Source organism: Marmota monax, unplaced genomic scaffold (genome assembly GCF_021218885.2).
Source record: "Marmota monax isolate L192 unplaced genomic scaffold, Marmota_monax_Labrador192_F-V1.1 WCK01_AAM20220418_F8-fsc00179, whole genome shotgun sequence".
Classification (NCBI taxonomy): domain Eukaryota; kingdom Metazoa; phylum Chordata; class Mammalia; order Rodentia; family Sciuridae; genus Marmota; species Marmota monax.
This window is the reverse complement of record NW_026695200.1, coordinates 5,628,625-5,655,337: the sequence shown is the minus strand read 5'-3', so window position 1 is coordinate 5,655,337 and position 26,713 is coordinate 5,628,625. Positions and strand designations below refer to the sequence as shown.

General features: G+C 36.6%; 1 protein-coding gene across 1 annotated transcript in view; it reads right to left on the bottom strand.

Moving 5' to 3' along the window:
- The window catches only part of LOC124082342 (zinc finger protein 420-like), a 60,143-nt gene that overhangs the window by 24,240 nt on the left and 9,190 nt on the right, over positions 1–26,713 (bottom strand). The window contains exon 3 of the mRNA XM_046428819.2: positions 6,648–6,744. Within this exon, the coding sequence (XP_046284775.1) occupies positions 6,648–6,707 (60 nt within the window). The 5' untranslated portion in view covers positions 6,708–6,744. The remainder of the gene's footprint in view (positions 1–6,647; positions 6,745–26,713) is intronic.

Genomic DNA, 26,713 nt, shown 5'->3' with positions numbered 1-26,713 from the left:
GGCATTTCTTGTAGAAATAGAGAAAGCAATCATGAAATTCATATGGAAAAATAAAAGACCCAGAATAGCAAAAACAATGCTAAGCAAGAAGTGTGAATCAGGCGGTATAGCGATACCAGACTTCAAACTATACTACAGAGCAATAGTAACAAAAACAGCATGGTACTGGTACCAAAACAGGCGTGTGGACCAATGGTACAGAATAGAGGACACAGAAACCAATCCACAAAACTACAACTATCTTATATTTGATAAAGGGGCTAAAAGCATGCAATGGAGGAAGGATAGCATCTTCAACAAATGGTGCTGGGAAAACTGGAAATCCATATGCAACAAAATGAAACTGAATCCCTTTCTCTCGCCATGCACAAAAGTGAATTCAAAATGGATCAAGGAACTTGATATCAAATCAGAGACGCGCCGTCTGATAGAAGAAAAAGTTGGCTACGATCTACAGTCGGTGGGGTCGGGCTCCAAATTCCTCAATAGGACACCCATAGCACAAAAGTTAATAACTAGAATCAACAAATGGGACTTACTCAAACTAAGAAGTTTTTTCTCAGCAAAAGAAACAATAAGAGAGGTAAATAGGGAGCCTACATCCTGGGAACAAATCTTTACTCCTCACACTTCAGATAGAGCCCTAATATCCAGAGTATACAAAGAACTCAAAAAATTAGACAATAAGAGAACAAACAACCCAATCAACAAATGGGCCAAGGACCTGAACAGACACTTCACAGAGGAGGACATACAGTCAATCAACAAGTACATGAAAAAATGCTCAACATCTCTAGCTGTCAGAGAAATGCAAATCAAAACCACCCTAAGATACCATCTCACTCCAGTAAGATTGGCAGCCATTAGGAAGTCAAACAACAACAAGTGCTGGCGAGGATGTGGGGAAAAGGGTACACTTGTACATTGCTGGTGGGACTGCAGATTGGTGCAGCCAATTTGGAAAGCAGTATGGAGAGTTCTTGGAAAGCTGGGAATGGAGCCACCATTTGACCCAGCTATTCCCCTTCTTGGTCTATTCCCTAAAGACCTAAAAAGAGCATGCTACAGGGACACTGCTACATCGATGTTCATAGCAGCACAGTTCACAATAGCAAGACTGTGGAACCAACCTAGATGCCCTTCAATAGACGAATGGATAAAAAAAATGTGGCATTTATACACAATGGAGTATTACTCTGCATTAAAAAATGACAAAATCATAGAATTTACAGGGAAATGGATGGCATTAGAGCAGATTATGCTAAGTGAAGCTAGCCAATCCCTAAAAAACAAATGCCAAATGTCTTCTTTGATATAAGGAAAGTAACTAAGAACAGAGTAGGGACGAAGAACAGGAGAAGAAGATTAACATTTAACAGGGATGAGAGGTGGGAGGGAAAGGGAGAGAGAAGGGAAATTGCACGGTAATGGAAGGAGACCCTCAGGGTTATACAGTGGAGGGGGTAGAGAGAGAGGAGGGGAGGGGAGGGGAGAGGTGGGGAGGGGGGAGGGTGGATGATGGGAAAGGCAGCGGAGCACAACAGACACTAGTATGGCAATTTGTAAATCAATGGATGTGTAACTGATGTGAATCTGCAATCTGTGTATGGGGTGAAGGTGGGAGTTCATAACCCACTAGAATCAAAGTGTGGAATATGATATGTCAAGAAATTTGTAATGTTTTGAACAACCCACAATAAAAAATTAAAAAAAAAAAAAAAAAAAAAAAAAAAAAATATACTGACTTTGGTAAACTCAAAAAAAAAAAAAAAAAAAAAAAAAAAAAAAAAAAAAAAAAAAAATAAATAATCATTAACTCAAAAGGAGTTTAAATTAGTATCTATTTGTGGAAACTATTTTGCTATTGAATATACATGATACTCCCCATCACAGAGACTTACTGAAATTAGAGCACATGTGATCATGATAACATGTAAGTATGCAATGGTACTCATCCAAACACTTGAAGCCCAAGGGCATGGATCAATACAATATACATCTTGGAAGAGATAAATAATAATCTGTAGGAAAAATGATCACTGGGGCCAGTCACATTTCACAATATATCCAGTTTAAAAAAGAGCATAAAACACTACGTATAAATTTTACATAGGTGCCTTATGCAAGTGGTATTTCACATATGTACATTTTTAGAAACAAAATATGTAGAACTTATGAGAAAATAAAAGTCACAAAAAGCACATAAAAGACTGAATTATACATCCCATGTAAATAAGAAAACTCATCATTACAAAGGTGATCATTTTCCCCCAAATTTACTGACAATATATCTCACCAAAACTGCTATGTACAAATATGAATGTATCACAGTGAAGTCTACTTTTATGTGTATTCTATAAAGCAATAATTAAAAAAAAAACTATAAATAAATATATGATAGAAGAAACTTGGAGAATAGGGAAATGGGAACTACTGGATACTGAAGGGGAGCAAATTATATTTCATGTTTTATGGTTATGTCAAAATAAACCTGACTATTAAATACAACAATAATGTAATCATAAAAAAACAAAACAAAACAAAACAAAAAAAAAAAAAAATCAAGCTTTACTTTAAATGAAGTAAGAAACCAAAACATAAATTTTTAAAATTCATCTACAAAGTTATATGTAACTTTAGCCAAAAACCTTTTCAATTATAAGAGCAAAAGAGAACTTATCATGGCCTACTATTCATATATATTGTGAAAATATAATATTACAATAATAAAGAATCACAATATAAATAAGATCCCCATATGAATACATATGTATGTAAAAACACTATGCTTTATTGCAATAGCAAATTCTAGATAAATCAAACCATAACAAAAATAATCTCAGCAACTTAGCTAGGACCTTTCTCAAAATAAATTTAAACCTGTTAGGGCTGTTTACTGGTAAAGAGTCCTTGCTTCCCCAATGCTGAAGTATAACACCAGAGAAGTGCACCAAGGCAAGTTTAGAGTGCAAAGTAGAAGCTTTATTAAAGGACAGTAGAAAAGACTTCTCGGGGCTGGGGATGTGGCTCAAGCGGTAGCGCACTTGCCTGGCATGCGTGCGGCCCGGGTTCGGTCATTAGCACCACATACAAACAAAGATGTTGTGTCCGCCGAAAACTGAAAAATAAATATTTAAAAAAAAAAAAAAAGAAAAGACTTCTCCTCAGAAGAAAAAGGGGACCAAAGAGGTAGAATCCATGAAAGAAGAAACTCAGTAAAACCATCTCTCAAAAATAAATAAATAAATAAAAGTGTTGGAGACTGGGTATGTAGCACACTGGTAAAGTTCCCTGGGGTTAATCTCCAGTATTTAAATAAATAAAAAAACATAAATAAATAATAATTGTTGGTAAAAAAAAAAATGCCATACAATCCAGTAATAATAATTTTGGGTATATATGTAAAAAATTTGGGATCCTTTTGCTAAATATATTGCCACACATCTATTTTTTTATTGTACCTTTATTCACAGTATCTAATAAAGGAAACAAATAAAGTATCTTTTAGATAGAAAGTATATCAGAAAATGCCTTCCAGCTGCAAAGCATCCAATTAGTCCATCCCTTCAGAAGCTACACACTTAAAATTCAAACTGGTCCCTAGAAGACAAGACTCAGAGAGTGGTGTTTTCTAAATACTCCAAAAAATTTGGAATCTCTGGGAACCTTGTTTCAGATATTCTAAAACTCAGAACTAGGTCATATGGAAGGTCAGAATGAGAACACAAGACAGTAAATTCTTTAATGGGGAATCTTAACTCAGACACTGACATAACCAAAAGCAGAGTTGCAGATAAAAAATAGATTCTGTTTCACTGATTTCTGGGTTATGGATTCAAATCAAATATATATTAGAAAAAAAAGTTAAGGCTACTGGTTAAAATCTACATAAAACAGGTATTAAAAATGTACCAGGGGTTGGGTGTGTTGGTGCAAGCTTGTAATCCCAGTTGCTGAAGAGGCTGCGGAAGAATTATCAAAATTTCGAAGCCAGCCTTAGCAGAAGCGAGGTGCTAAGAAACACAGTGAGATCCTGTCTCTAAATAAAGTAAAAAAAAAAAAAAATCCTGGGGATTTGTCTTAGTAGTCAAGTGTTTGTGAGTTCAATCTCCAATATCCCCCATAAAAATGTACCAGGGGGCTGGGGATGGGGCTCAGTGGAGCTCACTTGTCTGGCACATGTGAGGCACTGGAATATAAGGTCTATCAACAACTTTATATATATAGTACCAAGATATTGACATGGACTTTGATCTAAATTGCTTGTACTTTAGCCCTTAAGATTGAAGTTGGTTGGGGCTGGGGATGTGGCTCAAGCGGTGGCGGGCTCGCCTGGCATGCGTGCAGCCTGGGTTCCATCCTCAGCACCACATACAAACAAATACGTTGTGTCAGCCCAAAACTGAAAAATAAATATTAAATTAAAAAAAAAAAAAATCTCTCTCCCTCTCTCTCTCACACACACTCTCTCTTTAAAAAAAAAAAGATTGAAGTTGGCCAGGCATGGTGGGGCATGCCTGTAATATCAGCTGTTTACAAGACTGAGACATAAGGATCATGAATTCAAAGCCAGTCTCATCAATGGCGAGGCACTAAGCAACTCAGTGAAACCCTGTCTCTAAGTAAAATACAAAATAGGGGTAGGGATGTGGCTCAGTGGTAGAGTGCCCCTGACTTCAATCCCTGGTCTCCCCCCCCCAAAAAAAATGGGGCTGAGTAAATAGCTCAGCTTGTAGAGTGCTTGCCTTCTAAGTATGAGGCCCTGGGGTCAATCCCCAGTACACACACAGAGAGAGGGAGAGGGAGAGAGAGAGAGAGAGAGAGAGAGAGAGAGAGAGAGAGAGAGAGAGAGAGAGAGAGATTGAAATTGCATGTAATTTAAATTCAAGTTAATCCCACTTTTATTTTTTCCTGCCACACCAGAATAAAAGAGTTTCGTGAAATATTTGGAATGTTTGTGTGGGTTATTTATTTATTTATTTATTTTGTATTTACTTATTTTTATGTGGTGCTGAGGATCGAACCCAGGACCTTGCACATGCTAGGTGAGTGCTCTATCACTGAGCCAGAACCCCAGATGGTCTGACCATAAATAAATAAACAAACAAACAAATTAATAAATACATAAACCCTCAATTGATGACCCATTACAGTTTTTAAAAATCCTTAATTGGGACACATAAACCTCATTTAGGAGAGATTCATTCTTTTTAATATCACCTAATTTTATTCTGCTTTCTTCTCATGTGAAAATCTCAGAATGATAAATTAAAATCTTTTAAAAATCCCCTCCAGTTCTTGAAGAAAAACATTATAAATGATGCATATATTTGAAATAAAACATGGGAAAATGATTAATAATGCTGAAAGTGGAGTTTTGAGATTAACCAAAATTTCTCAGTTTGCAAATTGAATCTGGGTGCTTGTCTCATAAATTTTGAAGAAAAAAAATTCTATTTAAGCAAGAAGAAATAGAATGCCCACCATGTGGTATGAGGAATGATACCAGAAAAAACAACAACAACAACAAAAAAACTCATTTTTGTGTACCATTTTAAAAGTTTACTGATGGTTTTGGGCAGAACAGGAAGCATATGCATTTAGAATAGGCTTTGGAAAAGGCATCCTGACTACCATATGGGTTCACTTTCATTCTTTCTATGACCCACCCTTTTTTCTTCAAATTCAATCAGGAATCACCCCCGGGACAAAGGAATTTGTTGAAGGTGTTCCCACAAGTGGGCTTCAAGGTCTTTTACATTTGAAATAGGCCTTAATGGTAATCATTAACATCTTTTGGTTAACCACCAAATGTGTTTGAGTGAGGCCCATTATCCACATTACATGGTCATTTTACTATCTATTCTATTTTATACTTATTTTCTGTGAACAGAGAACCCTAGTTTTGGATATGTGAACAGAGAGCTAGAAAACTAGGGGTTTATTCTAAGACCTATGGAGAGCTAAACTGAAGTTCTGGATTTCAGATTTTTGTTTTGAATTTGAGATACTGCTTCTGCTACATTTAAAAATCTCAGGACTCATGAAGAGAATGAGTTAAAAGCCAGCATCATCAAACTTGTGAGGCCCTAAGAAATTCAACGGGACCCTGTCTCTAAATAAAAATATTAAAAAGGGATGGAATGTGAATCTGTGGATGAACACCTCTGGGTTGAATTTCTGGTACCAAAAAGAAAACAACATACACACAAAAATAATAACAATAATAATAAACAAACAAACAAACCCTAATGAGTAACAAGCCCTAAAATTAACAGCCTCTCTCATGCATGAATACAATAAATGGATTTATAGTTCTCCCCTGGTAATTATCTCAGTCTTCACTATGCAATCTGGAGACATGCTGGACTCATGGCACATGGAAGCCCACAAAGGGCTTTAGAAGGAAGCTGAAAACACCATACAATTATGGAATAAAATGCCCAGGTTTTCAAATGCTGATCTAAGCCTCACTAGACTCGTCAGAGGGAGGTGAAGGCTAAGCTACCAGAGAGACCCTCTGGCCACAAGACTCTGGAGAGGACCTCGAGGAGTCCCTAGCCATGACTGCCAGTTTCCACCATTGCCACTCCTGTCAGCTTTAAGCCACCTTCCTACACAGTCTCAATATAAAAAGGCACACTTACCATTTCCTGGCTCTCAGGGTTCTCAGCGTTCTCCCTGTGGTTTGTTTTCAGATTCTTCATAGCACAGACACCTGGGCTCCAGATCCAGGACAGAAGCCTACAAAAAGATTTAAAAAATGGCAGGTTCCAGACACCAAAGGAACAGAAGATTATGGAAGCCCTCCCCCTCATCACTGGCTGCATGAGGATTGGACAGTTCTCACCTAAGTGACTGATTGGTCAAGGCTTCAGGCACTGCCTCCAACCTGAGCCAAGTGGGCACAGAATCAAAGTCTGAATGATAGGCTGCTCCACTGTAATTGTTAACCGACTACAGATCAGGGCTGAGAATATAGCTTAGTCAGTAGAGTGCTTGTTTTGCTTATATAAGGCCATGGATTCAATCCCCTGCACTACACACACACACTCTCCCCCCCCCAAAAAAAAATATATATATTAAGTAAAGGACTTTGGGGAAAGGGTTATGGATCAGTGGTAGAGAACTTCCCTAGCATGCATGAGGTACTGGGTTGAACATGAAGCACCGCATTAAAAAGCCACCCAAGAGTGGGATGGGGCTCAAGCGGTAGCACACTCATACAGGCGGCCCAGGTTCCATACTCAGCACCACATACAAACAAAGAAGTTGTGTCCACCAAAAACTAAAAATAAATGTTAAAAAAAAGCCAACCCTCAAACTACTAATGATACTGTGTCCATCTACAACAAAAGAAATTCAAGAAAATAAAAGACTTTGTATTGGACTTTGCACCCTCCCTACAGAACTCATAAACACTTTTTATAAATAATATATACATATATGTCTTCAGACAATGTATAAAATTTTCCTGTGATGTGTTTTCAAGTAACTTATATTACAGGTATGCTTCACAACCTGAAATCCTCCCCACCTCTCTTCTTCTTCTTCTTCTTCTTCTTCTTCTTCTTCTTCTTCTTCTTCTTATTATTATTATTATTATTATTATTATTATTATTATTATTATTTGAGGCCTGTTAATTGCATTAAATGCCTCTGTATGGGGTTATTTTAAGGCAAAGTTTTCTTCCAATAATAGGACCTAGCCCAGAGAGAAATGTATTGACACTTATAACTGTTTATAAGGTTAAAGCAATTTGTGAATAAATATGTATTTTTTATGAAAATGATATCACAATTACTTTAATATTTTTTTAATTTTTTTATTCTTTGTCTCATAAAAAGTTTGAACTTTAAACTCTTTAGCAATGTTTTTATACCCCTTCCCCCAAAAAAGTGACTCACAAGTATAATTCAAATTATTGAGACTCATAGATTTTTCATCCTTTATTTTAACTAGTGAAGTCTAAAGATTTTCTTTTTATTTTCACCTTTAAATGAAGCCCACTTTTATAGCTTTCTTGTTTTGTAACTGACTTTTAATATTCTGCAATTTTTACCCCCATTTTGATCACTTTGGACTACTGATGTTTTCATGGAGGGGATCTCAAAATGGTCATGCACAAGGTAGGAAATGGATATAGTAAGATATAAGACTGGTGATTGCTGAGTATGTAGATTTTGCTATACAAAATAAGTATTGGTGGATGATATAGGGGTAGGGAGAAAAAGAGCAATGAAAAAAAGAAGAAAAACTTGAACAATAGAGGGGTTCACATGCTACAAGTCTACAATGATAGCGTGAATATAGAGGGTAGTGTTCTTAGAAGCAGCAATAAAATTTGAGGGAAAGAAAAAGGTAATTTTTTGCACAGTTCCAAAGTGAGAGAGCCAAGTGAATGGGTTCTGTGTTCAACTCTTCCCACCTAGGAGTGGAATTTATATTTCATAGGGTATGTCTCAGTAAGTAGTAAAACACCATTTCTATGTACCTTTACACTTTTTCATGGCTACAAGCTGACTTTGACAATTCCAGTCACATTACACCTTTGCACTTGTTAGCTATTCATTAATTAATTCATTCATTACGTTATTTGTTTGTTTTTTATGAATTCACTTTCTTTTAGTTGTCATTGTTTCTACATTACTGGTGATTACATAATTGCATAAATATTCTGAATGTTGACTTTTGGTTAAATATTGTTTTATGTGTTTATTCATACATTTACTTTTCATTAAAATGTTTTCCTTTGCCAACCCTGATTTATATTAGACCTCAATCTTCATTTATGAAGACTAGATAAGATCACATTATTCCAAATAACTCAAGGATTTATCATCTTTGCAGAACCCTAATCACCTGCTAAAGTTGACCCAGTCTGGGTCAACTAAAAGCTGTGTCAAAACTCCTCTTTTTTCTTATATACACTTTAATAAAGGATTTCTCTCTCACTTTTATATTTTGGAGAGTAGATTAACTTCCCAAGCAGTAGTTAATAACCTAGATGAGTTTTCCAACTAGCTCAGTATTACTTTTAAATTATTTACATCCTTGACACTAACAGTGTCACTGATTACTTTTTTTAATTTTTGCAAGATCTTTCTCTCTCTCTCTCTCTCTCATATGACAAATTGAAATCAGATATGCTTTTTTACTAAGAAACACTCTCAGCCTTTAATAAGTTATTCTATAAAGAAAAAGGGTTTTGCTGATTTTCTTAGAGCCTCACTAAGTTGCTGAGGCTGGCTGACATTAATCTAATGTTATAGAAGTTAGCAATATATATATATATATATATATATATATATATATATATATATATATATATATATATATGAGAGAGAGAGAGAGAGAGAGAGAGAGAGAGAGAGAGAGAGAGAGAGGGAGGGAGGGTAGTGCTCATTTGACTCTTTCTCTTGGGGACTGGGCCAGAGTTACCTTCTTCTTTCACTTCTACCTTATTTCTGCCTCCAAAGAAACTGCCCTTTACCCTCACACTACCATTGATCCACCATTAGACTTTTTAAATCTGAACTCTTGAGCTGGTCATTTTTCCCTCTTTCCTTCAAAGCATTTTTTGTCTACCCATACCTATTCGACCAATACTTTTTCATGAATACTCACTACTGCATACTCAGTATCCACCAATGTCACATCCTGATCCATCCCTGTTCTGCTTTTTCCATGGATCACTTTGAGATCCCCTCCACCCAGATATCAATAGTCCAGAGTAAGGTCAGGTAAGGGTGTTATATATGCAGGTTTTTAAAAGTCATTTACATAAAAATAATCCTATTAAAATTGGGTTGTATTTTGTCTTAGGTTAAAAAACTAAAATCTACAGACTGCACTGTCATACTGAATTGTTTAAAATTTATTAATCTCAATAATTTGGAAAAAGAAATTCTATAAAAAAGGAGAATAAAGAAAAGAACATAATACATAAAATTGACAAATTTGAAGACACACCAAGTGCACCTATCAAAGGGTGTCATATATCAGTGCTTTCAAAAGACAAATTAATTTGAAATAAATGTAGTTAATGTGAGATGTAGTAATCATATAATAATTATATATAATGGTAGTGTACATGTATATGTACAAAATGCATCTCATATAATTATGAGTATACATTGCAAAAAATGAACTCTACAGTATTTTTTTTTTTAATTTTGCTGACAACACTATAAATACCTACATCTAGGTTTATGTATTACCAAATGTTCAGGATACATTTTGTACTTCATAAAGTTTACAACTCACCAACAGACATTTTTTTTTTCAATTTTTAAAAGGAGTAGTATTTATTTTCAGTTAGAACATAATGCCATCATTTATCTTTAATTTTTAAATATTTTTTTAATTATATGACAACAGAATGCATTACAATTCTTATTACATATATGGAGCACAATTTTTCATTTCTCTGGTTTTATACAAATTATATTTACATGAATTTACTTCTTTATACATATACTTTATATAACAATATACATCATATTCCACCATCATTTCTAACCCCATGATCCCTCACCTCACCTCCAAAGCCCCAAAAGGTCATTTTGATACTCAATGATGTATGCTATAAAGTTATAGAAAAGAGTATATACCTTATAATAATATGAACAGATAAAGTTTTGTAACTAATACATAGCATAATAATAATAATAATAATAATAATAATAATAATAAACTTGCCATTTAGACATTAATAAATTATACATCTAGCACTATTGACATCTTTTCCCAAAAAAGGGGGAGTTATTTGTGGGGGGAAATGGTATTCTATGCTTTCTTAATATCAAGAATAAATTATTTTCAGAAGTAATATATATTTAAATATAAAAATAAAATAGAACCAGGTTCCATGGCACACACCTCTAATCCCAATGGATTGTGAGGCTAAGGCAAGATAATACTGAGTTTAAAGCAGCCTCAGAAACATAGCAAGGCCCTAAGCAACTATGTGTGACCCAGTCTCTGTTTGCCCCTGATTTAAATTTCCAGTAAGAAAAAACAACAACAAAAAGAATACAATGTATTGATGAGGACCCAGAACAAATTATCATGAACTAAAGATGGAGTAGAAATTGCTGTTATTTCATCATGAAAACTGTATATATATATATATATATATGAAATACTCCTCACCAAGCAGCTTACACCTGTAGAAATTATAGTATGTGTGTATAATGACAGTGTACAAGTATGTAATAGCATAAGTCTTGTCAATACATAGAAATATGTGGCCTAGGAGGAAAGATGAGGTGATTCAGAAAAATAAAAATAATAAAGTTAGAGAAAAAATGGTTTCTGGAGCCCAGAAAGATTTTTGGTTTAATTAGAGTACAAAATACCACATAAGTATTATACTGAAGTTACATCTGTTAAATACATCACATGCATAATGGATTTCAAGGAAAATATGTGGAACGTATCACAAACTAAATAAAAATTTACAAAAGCACATAAAATACCATGTTTGTAAATAAAACTAATCATTACAAAAACAACTATTTTAACTCAATTTAATATATAATATTTTCCTATCAAAATTTTAGCATGTTTTTCTTAAAATACAAGAAGAGAGCTGGACCTGTTGGTGCACAATTGTAATCCCAGTACCTTGGGAGGTGTATTGTGAGCTCAAAGCCAGCATCAGCAAAAGTGAGGCCCTAAGCAACTCAGTAAGATACCGTGTCTAAATGTCATACAAAATATGTTTGGGGATGTGGCTCAATTCCCCTGAGTTTAATTCCAAGTACCAAATAAAAGAAAAAAAAAGAAGGGACCAAAAAAATTATCTTAGAAATAAAATATATGTAAAATACCCCAAAACTTTTAATAAAAAATAATATAGTTATTGTTATGAGACACATTTAATGTATATTATGAAACTATATTGCAATAATATAGACCAATATATCATAATATAAATCAAATCTGAAACCATATGTAGATCAATAGTATTGTTAAGAGCAATAAAAAGGCATATGTAAAACTGACCATATGAAAAATAACATTAGACCTGAATGAATGAATCTATCCAACATAAAGTTAGAATTGGGCATAGAGGCAAAGTTCATTGTTAGAGTGTGTGTGCAGAATGTGCAAGATAGTCAGTTCCAAACTTAGTAACACTATAAAAAGCAAATATTAACAGGGAATGATGTTGAAAATAAAGCTGAATATTAAATGAGACACTCTCCCTCCATCTGTAGATAAATTTAAAGAAAAAAACTACTGTGAGTATCTCTTTGGCAAAATCATGAATGAGTAGAGAGATTTAGATACACTGAATATTAGTCCGGTCTTAAGAAATGTACCACATTTGGGACAAAATTCCCAATTACCATCATCACCTCTAGTGAACAGAAATGTGAGAGAGGGGCTGAGGATGTAGCTCAGTTTTTTGAGTGCTTGCCTTGTATGCACAAGGCCCTGGGTTCAATCTCTAATACCACAATAAAAGAAAAAAAAAAGAGAAGGAAATATGAAAGAAATGATACCAAAAAATGGTGATATCTAGGAGCCATAAAATTTTTCACAAGTGTTTCATCAGCTGTGAACAAGACACAAAAATACCCAAGTATCAAAGCTGTCAATTTATCTCAAAAAAATCTGCCAGCATATTTTCCCAATTGCTGTTGCTGACAGATGAAGTTCACTCTAGCTTGTATTATAGGTTAAATAGGGAGGAATCCAGTAAACTACTCTTAGCTTGAGTGAGATTTTAGCACTTCCTGAATCTTGCCCCAACCCTGATACACTAGTAATAGGGCCAGAACTACCAATGCGTCGTAGAAAAAGTTTTTTTTTTTTTTTTTTTTTTTTTTTTTGTGGGTGTGTGTATGTGTGTATTGAATGTTTCAAATTTAACATATTTTGCTTATGTTACTATGTCCCTGATACACTAGCAATAATGCCAGAACTACCAATTGCTCCTAGGAAGTTTTTTGTGTGTGTGTGTGTGGATGTGTGTACTGAATGTCTCAACTTTAACATATTTTGTTTACATTGCTATGTACTGAAGTTCAAACTCTAGAACAAAAGGTGATGGATCTTATGTAAATCTCTGTAGATTTCAAACAAATGAATTTACATTCTTTTCCCAGCACTTTTATGAACTATGATACCAAACAGTAGTTCAGAAAGGAGGTTAAAAGACAATGATTTCTCTTTATTCCAACAAATCTTTACAGAATAGTCCTACATTGGCTACATCATATAAACTTTCCATAGGGATAAAATGCATCAGTCAAAGAGATTTTCTGTAGCCTGGGCAGTGTTGTTGAAAAGGTTATTATAATAACCTGAAAGAGCTAGGTGTAGTGGCAAATATACTAGAGGCTGGAGAGGCAAGTCAGGAGGATTGTGATTTGAAAGACAGCCTTAACAACATAACAAGGCTATAAGCAACTTAGTGAGATATTAGTGATATATCACCTGTCTCAAAAAAAAAAAAAAAAAAAAAAGGACTGGGGACATAAATCAATGGTAAGCACCCCCGAAGTTCAATTCCTAGCACCAAACCACACCAAACCAAACAAATATCTGAAAGATAGTAGGGACTCCCGAGTATATGTGTATATGTATAGATAAAAATTTTGGTTACAATATAAAGTTAATAAAGATTGTTTTGAAAAAATTATCATGGTTCTTTTTGAGAGAGAGAGAGAGAGAGAGAGAGAGAGAGAGAGAGAGAGAGAGAGAGAATTTTAATATTTATTTATTCATTTTATTTTTTGGCAGACACAACATCTTTATTTGTATGTTGTGCTGAGGATAAAACCCAGCCCTGCATGCATGCCAGGTAAGCCCACTACCGCTTGAGCCACATTCCCAGCCCCTATCATGGTTCTTAAGAGCTCAAAATAAAAATGCCATATAATCCACTAATAATAATTTTTTTTTGAAGCAGGGTATTATTGTGAATGTCTGTACTCTCAGTGGCTCAGGAGGATGAAACAGGAGGAACTTAAATGCAAGACCAACCTCAGAAACTTGGCAATGGTTAAGTGACTCAGTGATTTCCAGTCTTATTAAAAAATATAGGATTCAAATTTCTGAAGTGTCTGTTGTGATATTGCCTTTTTCTTCCAATAAATTAGAAGATAGTGAAGGCATAGATAAATTTCTTAAGTCATATGATCTGCCCAGATTGAGTCAGGAGGATATAGACAACATAAACAGACCAATATCAACTGAAGAAATAGAAGAAACCATAAAAAGACTACCAACTAAGAAAAGCCCAGCACCGGATGGGTATACAGCAGAATTTTACAAAACCTTTAAAGAAGAACTAATACCAATACTTTTCAAGCTACTTCAGGAAATAGAAAAAGAGGGAGAACTTCCAAATTCATTCCATGAGGCCAACATCACCCTGATACCTAAACCAAAGACACTTCAAAGAAAGAAAACTACAGACCAATATCTCTAATGAACCTAGATGCAAAAATCCTCAATAAAATTCTGGTGAATCGGATACAAAAACATATCAAAAAAATTGTGCACCATGATCAAGTAGGATTCATCCCTGGGATGCAAGGCTGGTTCAATATACGGAAATCAATAAATGTTATTCACCACATCAATAGACTTAAAAATAAGAACCATATGATCATCTCGATAGATGCGGAAAAAGCATTCGACAAAGTACAGCATCCCTTTATGTTCAAAACTCTAGAAAAACTAGGGATAACAGGAACATACCTCAATATTGTAAAAGCAATCTATGCTAAGCCTCAGGCTAGCATCATTCTGAATGGAGAAAAACTGAAGGCATTCCCTCTAAAATCTGGAACAAGACAGGGATGCCCTCTCTCTCCACTTCTGTTCAACATAGTTCTCGAAACGCTGGCCAGAGCAATTAGACAGACAAAAGAAATTAAAGGCATAAAAATAGGAAAAGAAGAACTTAAATTATCACTATTTGCAGATGATATGATTCTATACCTAGCAGACCCAAAAGGCTCTACAAAGAAACTATTAGAGCTAATAAACGAATTCAGCAAAGTGGCAGGATATAAAATCAACACGCATAAATCAAAGGCATTCCTGTATATCAGCGACAAATCCTCTGAAATGGAAATGAGGACAACCACTCCATTCACAATATCTTCAAAAAAAATAAAATACTTGGGAATCAACCTAACAAAAGAGGTAAAAGACTTATACAATGAAAACTACAGAACCCTAAAGAGAGAAATAGAAGATCTTAGAAGATGGAAAAATATATCCTGTTCATGGATAGGCAGAACTAACATCATCAAAATGGTGATATTACCAAAAGTTCTCTATAGGTTTAATGCAATGCCAATCAAAATCCCAACGGCATTTCTTGTAGAAATAGAGAAAGCAATCATGAAATTCATATGGAAAAATAAAAGACCCAGAATAGCAAAAACAATGCTAAGCAGGAAGTGTGAATCAGGCGGTATAGCGATACCAGACTTCAAACTATACTACAGAGCAATAGTAACAAAAACAGCATGGTACTGGTACCAAAACAGGCGGGTGGACCAATGGTACAGAATAGAGGACACAGAAACCAATCCACAAAACTACAACTATCTTATATTTGATAAAGGGGCTAAAAGCATGAAATGGAGGAAGGATAGCATCTTCAACAAATGGTGCTGGGAAAACTGGAAATCCATATGCAACAAAATGAAACTGAATCCCTTTTTCTCGCCATGCACAAATGTGAATTCAAAATGGATCAAGGAGCTTGATATCAAATCAGAGACGCGCCGTCTGATAGAAGAAAAAGTTGGCTACGATCTACATTCGGTGGGGTCGGGCTCCAAATTCCTCAATAGGACACCCATAGCACAAAAGTTAATAACGAGAATCAACAAATGGGACTTACTCAAACTAAAAAGTTTTTTTCTCAGCAAAAGAATCAATAAGAGAGGTAAATAGGGAGCCTACACCCTGGGAACAAATCTTTACTCCTCACACTTCAGATAGAGCTCTAATATTCAGAGTATACAAAGAACTCAAAAAATTAGACAATAAGAGAACAAACAACCCAATCAACAAATGGGCCAAGGACCTGAACAGACACTTCTCAGAGGAGGACATACAATCAACAAGTACATGAAAAAATGCTCACCATCTCTAGCTGTCAGAGAAATGCAAATCAAAACCACCCTAAGATACCATCTCACTCCAGTAAGATTGGCAGCCATTATGAAATCAAACAACAACAAGTGCTGGCGAGGATGTGGGGAAAAGGGTACACTTGTACATTGCTGGTGGGACTGCAAATTGGTGCAGCCAATTTGGAAAGCAGTATGGAGATTTCTTGGAAAGCTGGGAATGGAACCACCATTTGACCCAGCTATTCCCCTTCTTGGTCTATTCCCTAAAGACCTAAAAAGAGCATGCTACAGGGACACTGCTACATCGATGTTCATAGCAGCACAATTCACAATAGCAAGACTGTGGAACCAACCTAGATGCCCTTCAATAGATGAATGGATAAAAAAAGTGTGGCATTTATACACAATGGAGTATTACTCTGCATTAAAAAATGACAAAATCGTAGAATTTGCAGGGAAATGGATGGCATTAGAGCAGATTATGCTAAGTGAAGCTAGCCAATCCCTAAAAGACAAATGCCAAATGTCTTCTTTGATATAAGGAGAGTAACTAAGATCAGAGTAGGGACGAAGAGCATGAGAAGAAGATTAACATTTAACAGGGATGAGAGGTGGGAGGGAAAGGGAGAGAGAAGGGAAATTGCATGGAAATGGAAGGAGACCCTCAGGGTTATACAGTGGAGGGGGTAGAGAGAGAGGAGGGGAGGGGAGGGGAGAGGTGGGGAGGGGGGAGGGTGGAGGATGGGAAAGGCAGCGGAGCACAGCAGACACTAGTATGGCAATATGTAAATCAATGGATGTGTAACTGATGTGATTCTGCAATCTGTGTATGGGGTGAAGGTGGGAGTTCATAACCCACTTGAATCAAAGTGTGGAATATGATATGTCAAGAAATTTGTAATGTTTTGAACAACCAACAATAAAAAATTAAAAAAATAATAAAAAAAAATATAGGGATGTAACACAGTGGTAAAGTACCTAAATAAATAAAAATAAATAACAATTCTTGGTTTAAAAAATGCCCTATAATCCAGTAATTATAATTCTGGATAAATATCTAAAGAAATTGGAACACTTTTGTTAAAGAAATTACCTCACTTCCATTTTCATTTTAGGTTTATTCACAGTATCTAATAAAAGGGATCAAATGAAGTACCTTTTAGATGCAGGGTATTGATGAAAAGGTTCCTTTCAGCTGCAGATCATCCATCTACTTGCCTTAAAGGCTGCATACTTATAATTCAAACTGCTCCCTAAAAGGCAAGAGTTAGATCTGGATTTTTCTGAGTACTCCAAGAGATTTTGGTACCTCTGGACAAATTGTGTAAGACTTTTCTAAAATTAAGGAATAGGTAAATTTTAGAGTTTGGAATGTGGACAACATACAGTAAATTCCTTAAGGGGGAATATTAATTCAGACACTGTGATAAGTTGTCTGAGTCTGGGGAAGAAAGAGGAAGTAAAATCAGAGTTTGATATAAAACTAGACTTTGCTTCACTGATTTCTATGTTATTGATTTAATCCAAACAGATATTGGAAAATGGTTAAAGCTACTAATTATAATTTATGTAAAACAGATATTTAAAAAGTACCAGGAAAGAGCTGAAGGTGTGGCTCAGTGGTACAGTGCTTGCCTAGCATATATGAGGCCCTGAGCTTAATTCTCAGCACCACATATAAATAAATATTAAAAAAAATACCAGGTTAGGGTTTAGAGTTGTTGCTCAGTATAGAGTGCTTGGCTAGTATGCATGAGGCAATCTGTTTGATACTGGACCCACATTAATAATAATAATAATAATAATAATAATAATAATAATAATAATAATAATAATAATAAAGATACTTTGTTCATCTACAACTAAGAAAAAAATTATTTAAAAAAATACAACTGTGCTATGGCCTGTAACCTTCTAATTATCTGTGTTCTTTTTAAGCCCTTGCATTTGAACTTTATTGTTATTTAAATAAAGTCCAGTTCCACTTTTATTTCCTGCCACACCAGGAAAAATGAGTTTTCGTGAAAATTAGGAATGCTTCTAAATGTCAATTTAATAAAGTTGTCATCACCATCATCACCATCACCATCATTGTTATCAACATCATTGCCATTACCATCATTGCCATCATCAGCATCACCAGAAACTCTGAGGAGAGACAACAATTTATAGAGTCAGCCCCTTCCATCAAGCTCATAAACAAAGGTGGCACAAGAAATTTTCATGGCTAAGAATCTAGTGATGATGTGGTTTTGTACATCCAGGAAAGATGGGTGTGAAGATCATGTGTGAGCACTTGAGGGCCTGGTGAGGACATCATGATAAAGCCTAAGAGTGACCTGCTGTGCCCACCAAGGCAAGTATATTTCTCACATGAAAATCAATCAGCCTGAGAAAAATAAATGCACATTATGGGTAAAATAAAAATGTGAGATTGTGAAGAGCATAGCAGTAACAAATTTAGTGTCAGGCAGTAAACTTCACTCTGTTATTTACTCCAGTTTGAAGAAAAACATAACATAATTAACAAGGTTGCATGTTTCCTAAGAATGTTTTTAACCTGATATCCTGGAATAATGACTGTCATCTGTATTTCAAAACTTACTGGGTAATCCACGTGTACTTTCATTGTTTCATGGGGAAAGAAATCCTTCAGTTTGTTAAAGCTAACAAGGGCCATTGATTTTACTTATTATTTGTAGTTTCTTAACTAGTTTTTTGCTTTGGTCTTTTTGGTGTCTCACATTTTCTCATGGGGATGAGTAATTGCCCCACAGGTAGCTGTCTTGGAGGAGATGCCCAGTAGCAAGTCAAAGTGATGGTCAGGAGAAAGAATAATGGGACATCAGATGTCTGTGGACAGAACACAGAATTAGAATCACTGTACAGAGGTGCTCCTCAAAGGTGCTGCCTGGAAAATCCCCTGAATGGGTCATGGTTTGGAAAAGATCACTTTGTCTTTTAAGGTTCTGTCCTTCATTTCTCTTTGGCCTCAAGTGGTCAGAGGCCCCTGCCAAGTGAGCATGAAGTGCATCCTTTCCCTGGCTATTAGGAAGGTGGCTTTGCCCCCCACCAACCAATTCTGCAGAAAGAGACATCACATGAAGTGGTTTGTGAGACTGCCCTATGTCACTCCATCCTCTTATACACTCTGCAATAAGTAGGCTTTCCCAAAACCAAGAAGGGACATGGTGACAGGGTGACACAGGAGAAAGAGTGTGGGCTGCATAGCATTCATGGCTCAAATCACAGCTGTCTTTTCACACAGCCTCTGCATTTTGTTTTAGTGTCCATACATAAATCTCCTCAAACTTTAAATGAGAAGAGGATCCATCAGCCACAATGATGTGGTTGACACTGGCAGGGCAGTTTTTCCATGAAAATTACCTTGTGTGTTCAGATGTTCAAAGCTGGATATGACTGCCTAGGTGTGCCAGTGAGACACAGATCCTCATGTGAAGTTGAGTGCAGTTTTGCCACATGGAGTTGGTCCAGGGCTCCTCAGCATTGAGGCCCTGGGTCTCAAGCATATAGTCAGCCAGGATTACATCGGTGGCAAGTGGACTTAACCTGACTGCTTAACGACCTGAGCACAGGACCACAAAGCACCACCTCCCCCTCCCCCACTACCTGATCTCAGCAGCAGCTGTGAAGTCAGATTTGTTCTCTCCAGAAAGAAATGGAGACACGAGTCCAAGAGGTCAGGCCCCCCCTCCCACACGTAGCACTCTTCAAGGACCAAATCCAGATAGATAGTCACACTTCTTATCCACAATACATGGAACTTCAAAGATGCCCCCTTCATCTTTTCCAGGTAAATTCAGGCAAGAGCACTGGGCTTGTGATCCTCTCAGCAGGTCTTTGACCACTGAGTTCCCAAACAGAGCCTTCCTCCAGTCCAAGTGAACTTTGTCCAAGGCCATATTTTCATGAAATACCAACAGCATTCCTTCTTCTGACTCTGGGCAGACAGTACCAGCCTCACAAGTACTAAAGGTCCCATGCCCAGAAGGGCCCCCCAGTTGTTCTGCTGTGCTGTGCTCACCATCTTGAAGTCCTCAACAATTTCATCCTTGAACCTGTGCTCTGAAAGTGCAGCCTAGTAGAACAAAGGCAGTCCACAAGCACAGAGTGCCTGCATCAGGCATGGCCATCCTTCCTCACCTTCCAAGTCACCTGCAGAGCCTGCAACACACCAGGAGCACATGAGGCTGGGGCTGGCAGAATGTCTTGTCAGTCAGCAGGATGCATAGTGAGTACCACAGGTGCATCATGAGGAGGCCAGGAAGACAAGCTGCCTCAACAAGTTGCTCAGCACCTAACCACAGCTTGCTTTGAATGCAAAAAAAAAAAAAAGAGCAACAGCATTCTAAGAAATATGACTGATAAAGAGCTGCCTAGTGGATTCCTGCCTCCTGTTACTCTCAAGTATTAGCCAATTGTTCAGGCTAAAGTGAGGCCCACAGAGAAGACGGGGGAGAGGGAAGTGCTGAGGTGCTTCTCTTGCCAGCTCTCTTTTCTCATTGGCATACAAAAGGAATAAACTATTGATATCATCAGAAAGAGATAAATTACAAAATAATTACACTGAGTGAAAGAAGCCAAAAAATAAAAGTTTATGTGATAGAATTCCATTTACATAAAACACTAGAATAAGCAAACTAACCTACAGTGACAGTAGAGAGGGAGGTCAGTGGCTGTCTGGAAAAAGTGACAAAGAACCATGAGGATAGAAGTACAAAGAAATTTGGGGTGGTGATGGATCTGCTCATTCTCCTTATTGTGATGATGGTTTCCAGGGTGTGCACCTGTATCAGAACTGACAAAATCATACACTTTAAATATGAAGTCTATTGGCTATCAATTAGACCTCAATAAAACTGCCTTTAAAAAGAGCTACCTGAATTTTATAATATCTATTTTAAATTGTCCCTTTTCCATCAGCATACCAAAAATCTTTCACTGTAGCAAACTTACTAATGTAACTGCTCAAAATACACCTTTCCTTTGACCTTTACTCTATATAAACATGACTGTAAAAGAAAATTACTATTGGATAGAAAATTGAAGAAATTGGTTTCCCTGGATTGCACAGTTGTCTGTTTACTGGCTTCAAATGAAGTCTGAATGTTTAGATAAACTACAAGTACTGAAGGCTCAGTCCCTGAATACTGAAAACATTACTTTTGCAAGCTGCCCTAAAGCAATTCTCTAATTTAAATAAATAATTACTGCACATGTGCTCTCTGTATGGCACTGTTGAAAGTGTTGGATTTCATGCAGAATAGACAGTACCGAATTACAAAGTTATTCCATGTCTTCTTTGGGAATAATTTGTAAAGTTTAGGAACACTTAAATCACGTGATGAAAGAATAGCAATGGAAACAGGCCACAGCCTAGAACAGTGACTCTTCTAATTAAAGGTTAAAATATTAAATTTCAACGATAACATGACTGAAGAACTGTATCCTAACAGCTTAGAATTCCAAAATGACAAGTATCTCTCATATCTTAAGTGAACTCAGAAAAAAAGATTAAAAATTATTCCACACACAGCAAGTATAAGAGTCTACCAGCTCTAAGAGGTCATTCTGGCTTTGAAATATAAAAGGATGTGAAGACAGACCCCAAGTGATATTTTTTAAAATACCAATAACAAACAGGAAAATTTAAGTGAATATTCTAACAGGTGGTATTAAATATAACACTCTAACAACATATTCTTCATTACTGAGCTCAGCTAACTGAACCAAGAATGGAAATTATTATATCTTATAGAAGATACAACCATAACTATTCATCATAAATATAACCATCCATAGCTCTGCCACAATATTCAAGACATTTTACAGCTTAGCAAGGATATCCATTTGAAAACCATCCACTATCTTTTTCCCTTGCAATGATACTACCCTTTAAGGTTGTTTCTCTAAAAGAACAAAACACCCGATCCATTTGTTTATGATGAATTGAAGCATTTTCTACTCTAATGTATAACTTATTAGAACTAGTGAATAATTAAAAAAAAAAAAAAAAAAAGAACCCAACAAACTCATGCCACGTCCACCAAAATCTGTAAAAATCACTTGTCAGTGATAACTGTGGATGGCATGTGCTTCAGATTCTCTTAGAAAGTTACTCTTCTTCTAATTTTTTTTCAGGTTCTTCAGAGCTGTCATGTTTTGTGTTCTCAAAGGTAGAATTTTGCTAAACCATAAGCTTTTAGTGAATTTTGACTGACATGATTCCTCTGCATGTGTTCCAAAGACATCATACCCAAATTCATATCTACATTAAACACTACTAATCCTGAGTGTTCAGTAACCATGGAACCTAGACCATGAGCTCTGCAAGCACAATATCCAAGTATTCTCATCTTCACTGAGAAGCAGTATCCACTAAACAAAAGACGAAACCAACCATAGTATTCAGTTATTGCACCTTCTATTTATTGATTTTTGGAGTTTTACAAATGAAAATGGCTTGCTTTAGGTAATTTGGTGAAAAAAATCACAGAAATTTAACTGCTTATAGTTAAAATTATGAAAATTTACATCTCACCTCTGATACTGATTTTAATTAAAATTGTGAAATAACACCTAATACAGCTTGAGTTCCATTGAAGCTAAGAGCCAATTTGTGGTTCCTTGTGATACCTCTGATGTCAATTACTGCCCTCCTGTTGCATTTTACTTTGAAGAAAAACATTGTTGTGTGGAGCAAGATCTACTTGTAATTTGAAATGTTCTTGGCACTGTGCTTACCAGTTGATATGCAGCAGATCTGCTCATCCTCACAACAATGCTATGATGTAGAATATTATAGACAGGTAGAGTGTCACTGACCTTAATATATTTGTCCAAGGTCACTGAGCTACTTCCCATTACTAACAGCACAGAGTATATCTTGAATCTTTCATCAAGAGGGCCCCAAATGGGACCACACCTGCCAGAGAATATGGATTCATCCCACCATGAGTATCTCCCATTTAATCTCATCAAATTTATTGTTTTCTCTAATTCACCTTAATGTGACCATTTACCTTGGCATGGAGGGGAAAAAAACATAGTGGCAGAGCTGGTGTGGGCAAAAATTTATCTTCCAAGTTTTGGCATTCAGCAAGCCTTCATTGTCATATCTTGCAAAGCCAGGCAAAATCAAGATCTCTTTAGTAAAATGACATCTATGGAATGGCCTTACCAGCAATGCTATTATCAATCATCACCATGTTTAAAGTGACTTTAAATATTCAAAACAATTATGATCTTAAATGTAGCAGTGTTTATCACATAAGCAAATGATTCGTGTCATTTTATAACACATAAGATATATAAATGAGTAATTTATCCTTCATTCCTCCAAAAACGACTTTGTATTTAATTAATGAAAAGAGAACACTGAGTTGTCTGTGGAACTGAGTATCAAACCCAAGGCCTCACACATGTGAGGCAAGCCACATGCCCAGCCCAGAATACTGGTGTTTGAATGATGCTGTTGGAGTAACAGTGTAGTGCCAGCCCAGCCTTCCACTGTCCTCTGACCAAAATTCCTATTTAACTGCTACACACAATGATGTTTCATGGATTACATCCAGAAAATAAGTTTACAGAAACCATGTAACTTCCACCCTTTTAGAATTGCTGTAAACTATATTGTACTCTTTGAGATGCAGAAAGAAATTTCAATTCAGACTTCACTAACACAGGAGCAAGGACCAGTTAAACAGCATCTACTGTTCTCTGTGCATTAAGAAAGACTGTTCAGCCAGGTTGGTGGCACACATCTATAATCCCAGTGGCTTGTAAACAAGAAGCAGGAGGATTGCAAGTTCAAACCCAGCCTTAGCAATTAGTGAGGCTCTAAGCAACTTAACAGAACCCTGTCTCAAGAAAAAGGAAAAAAAAATTGTTGGGGATGTGGCTCAGTGATTGAGCACCCTGAGCTCAATTCCTGGGTACAAAAAAACAAGTCAGAAAACACTAAAACAGAATAAGCTGCACTGTATAAAATGAATTTTAATTAATTTATCTAAGAGCTAATAAAGGTACCTCTGAAAATCCATGCTAGTCTTGTAAAGGTCCGGCAAAGCGTCGGAGAAAGAGACAACCAAGTGACCACTCATGCAATTGGCAGAAGGGGATTTATTGAGGATCCAATTCAGTGCGCTGAGGCTCCAGGCTCACCCAGGAAGGGAAAGCAGCCCAGAGCCCCAAACAGGGGCTGAGCACTGCTTAAGTACACTTTTTTTGGGAGGGTGGGACTTTACATACATCACAGTCTCCTTTAACAAATCATCATACACTGCGGGAAAATCAAACAACAATTCCTAAACATGATTAGTTCATTCATTGGCGGGAACAGGTCGGGCGGGGGTGATAGGTCAGTTCTAAACGGGGTACACATTCAAACTGATTGGTCCAGGCCCTGCAATGCCTACGTGCAAGATCATACAGAGCCCTGAGTTATTAAACAACCAAGCAGTCAGGGGGAATATTTACTGGGTGGTTCCAAGCATTGTCTTAACAGCTACAGGTATTTCAGGTTTTGCATGTAGCATAGAAACCTAACAATACCTAATCCTTTACATTTTAACTCAGGCCTTGCAGCCTAGAAACTTTACAATGCCGGGTCTTTTACCCTTTAACTTTTACACTTTAACTTCAATTTCTTTTACCCTTACAGTCTCTGGAAAGTCATAGCAAAGAAAATAACCAATCCCTAGAGAGGCTTCTATTAGTGAATGAAGTCAAGTGAATTGTCACAGAAACATAACATCTTGACAGTCACATCCCAAACTAAGCTGGTCTAAAAGTGAACTCTGTTTACTTCCTGCATTCTAGTCTACTCACTTGTGAACCTTGTTCTTGCACAGAAATGCTCTCATCATGGTCTACCCAGGGCAAAAACTTCTGAGGCATTCCCAACCTTCCCCTTTAGATCTTAACATCTGCCCAAGCCAGCTTGAATAACCAAAGAGGAACAGTTGGCTCTGCTCCACAATCCTTCCCCACTTCTGGCAATGCTAGTGATGAGGGCACGGAGCTCCCAGCAAAGCTTCTGCCTGAGCAGGAGGCACAAAACCCAAGGCTAAGAGTACTCTTGGGGGCTGGGGTTGTGGCTCAGTGGTAAGCAATGGCCTAGCATCACCAGGGTTGATTCTCAGCCCCACATAAATATAAACAAAATAAAGTTCATCAACAACTAAAAAAAAATAATATAAATAAAAAAAAAAGATTGCTCTTGGGATTTTAAAAAGCATTGCTGGAAGGAGACCCTCTTTCCTCCCTCTTGTGGGAGAGCCTGGTATGGCCCCTGCTCTGTTGCTTAGCCCTGAAGGGTCTAAAATCATGCTGGTTTCTGTGGCATTTCATTCCTTTGAAACTTTCTTCAGAAATCTTCTTTCTTCAGTAATCCTCCTTTTAACTTATGATGGTTGATTGCAGCCAAGCATCCTGACTTGCACCTTCTAAACATTTCCAGTCTGTGTGTCCACCTCTATCAGCAGTGCCCTAGCTCAGTCCTCATTGGCTCTCATCTGGACTAGTCCCACAGCCCTACAAGTCTCCTGTCTCTAGTTCTCACAAACAGCTTCTGTGGTACAGATAACAGGAGGGACCATGTTCCCCACACACACCCAAACTCATCAATATCTCTTCATTATTAAAGAAAGATCTAAATCCCTTAACAGGACTCGCCAAATCTCTATATAAAATCTTCCCTCCAGTCAAACAGCTGTTTATTCCTTGACTCACATTTTAGCTCTGACTACCAAAAACTGCTTGGGTTTGGTCTGGAGCTCAGATACACACACTCACCACACTGAATTAATTAGTCAGTAGAAAGTTCCCATTCTTGAAAACCTGAAGAAATCAAAGAAATGTGGCTTTCTTCCAGTTTGCTTCTAGGTATCAAAGTCATCACATTGATGTCTATATTTCATTACATCAATATCCCTAAATATTGCTGTTACAAATAACTGGTGCCAATGTACATAACACACAGCAGCAGCAAATGTCTGAAAGGAAGAATCATAGGCTATAACAAAAGGTTCTGATCACTGATGAGTCTCTGTATACAGAGCACCATCACTGACTCCCTGAGAGGCTTTCTCACCCAGACAGTACCCCTCTTCCTCCACTGGTGCCACTATCCTCTGTAGAAATCTGTAGCCTGGCACATGACCTCTGGTTCCTTAAGGACAGGACCATGTTCAAAGCATCCCTGGATCTCCAAGCCCAGTCAAGTCCTCAGAATACATTAGACACCTGTCAATATTTACAGAATAATGTGTGCATTCTGAGCTAAGCAGAAAAATCAAAGACATTTTCTGATTTTAAAAAGTGCACTGGATATCAAGTTATAAAACTTGGGCTTCTTTCATTAAATGTGATGAAAATATTTGAAAACAAAAAAATATTTTTAATATCTCTAACCCATTGTATAGTTAACTAAATGATCATTGTTTCTATAGGAAAAAAAAAATAATGGAAGATATTGAGAAATAAGGTTTGTTATTTTTAACTTATAGAAAATTTCAGAGAAAACTGAATAAGCAGTCAAAAAATTGGTAAATTGAACTTGAACAAGAAACCTATTGGC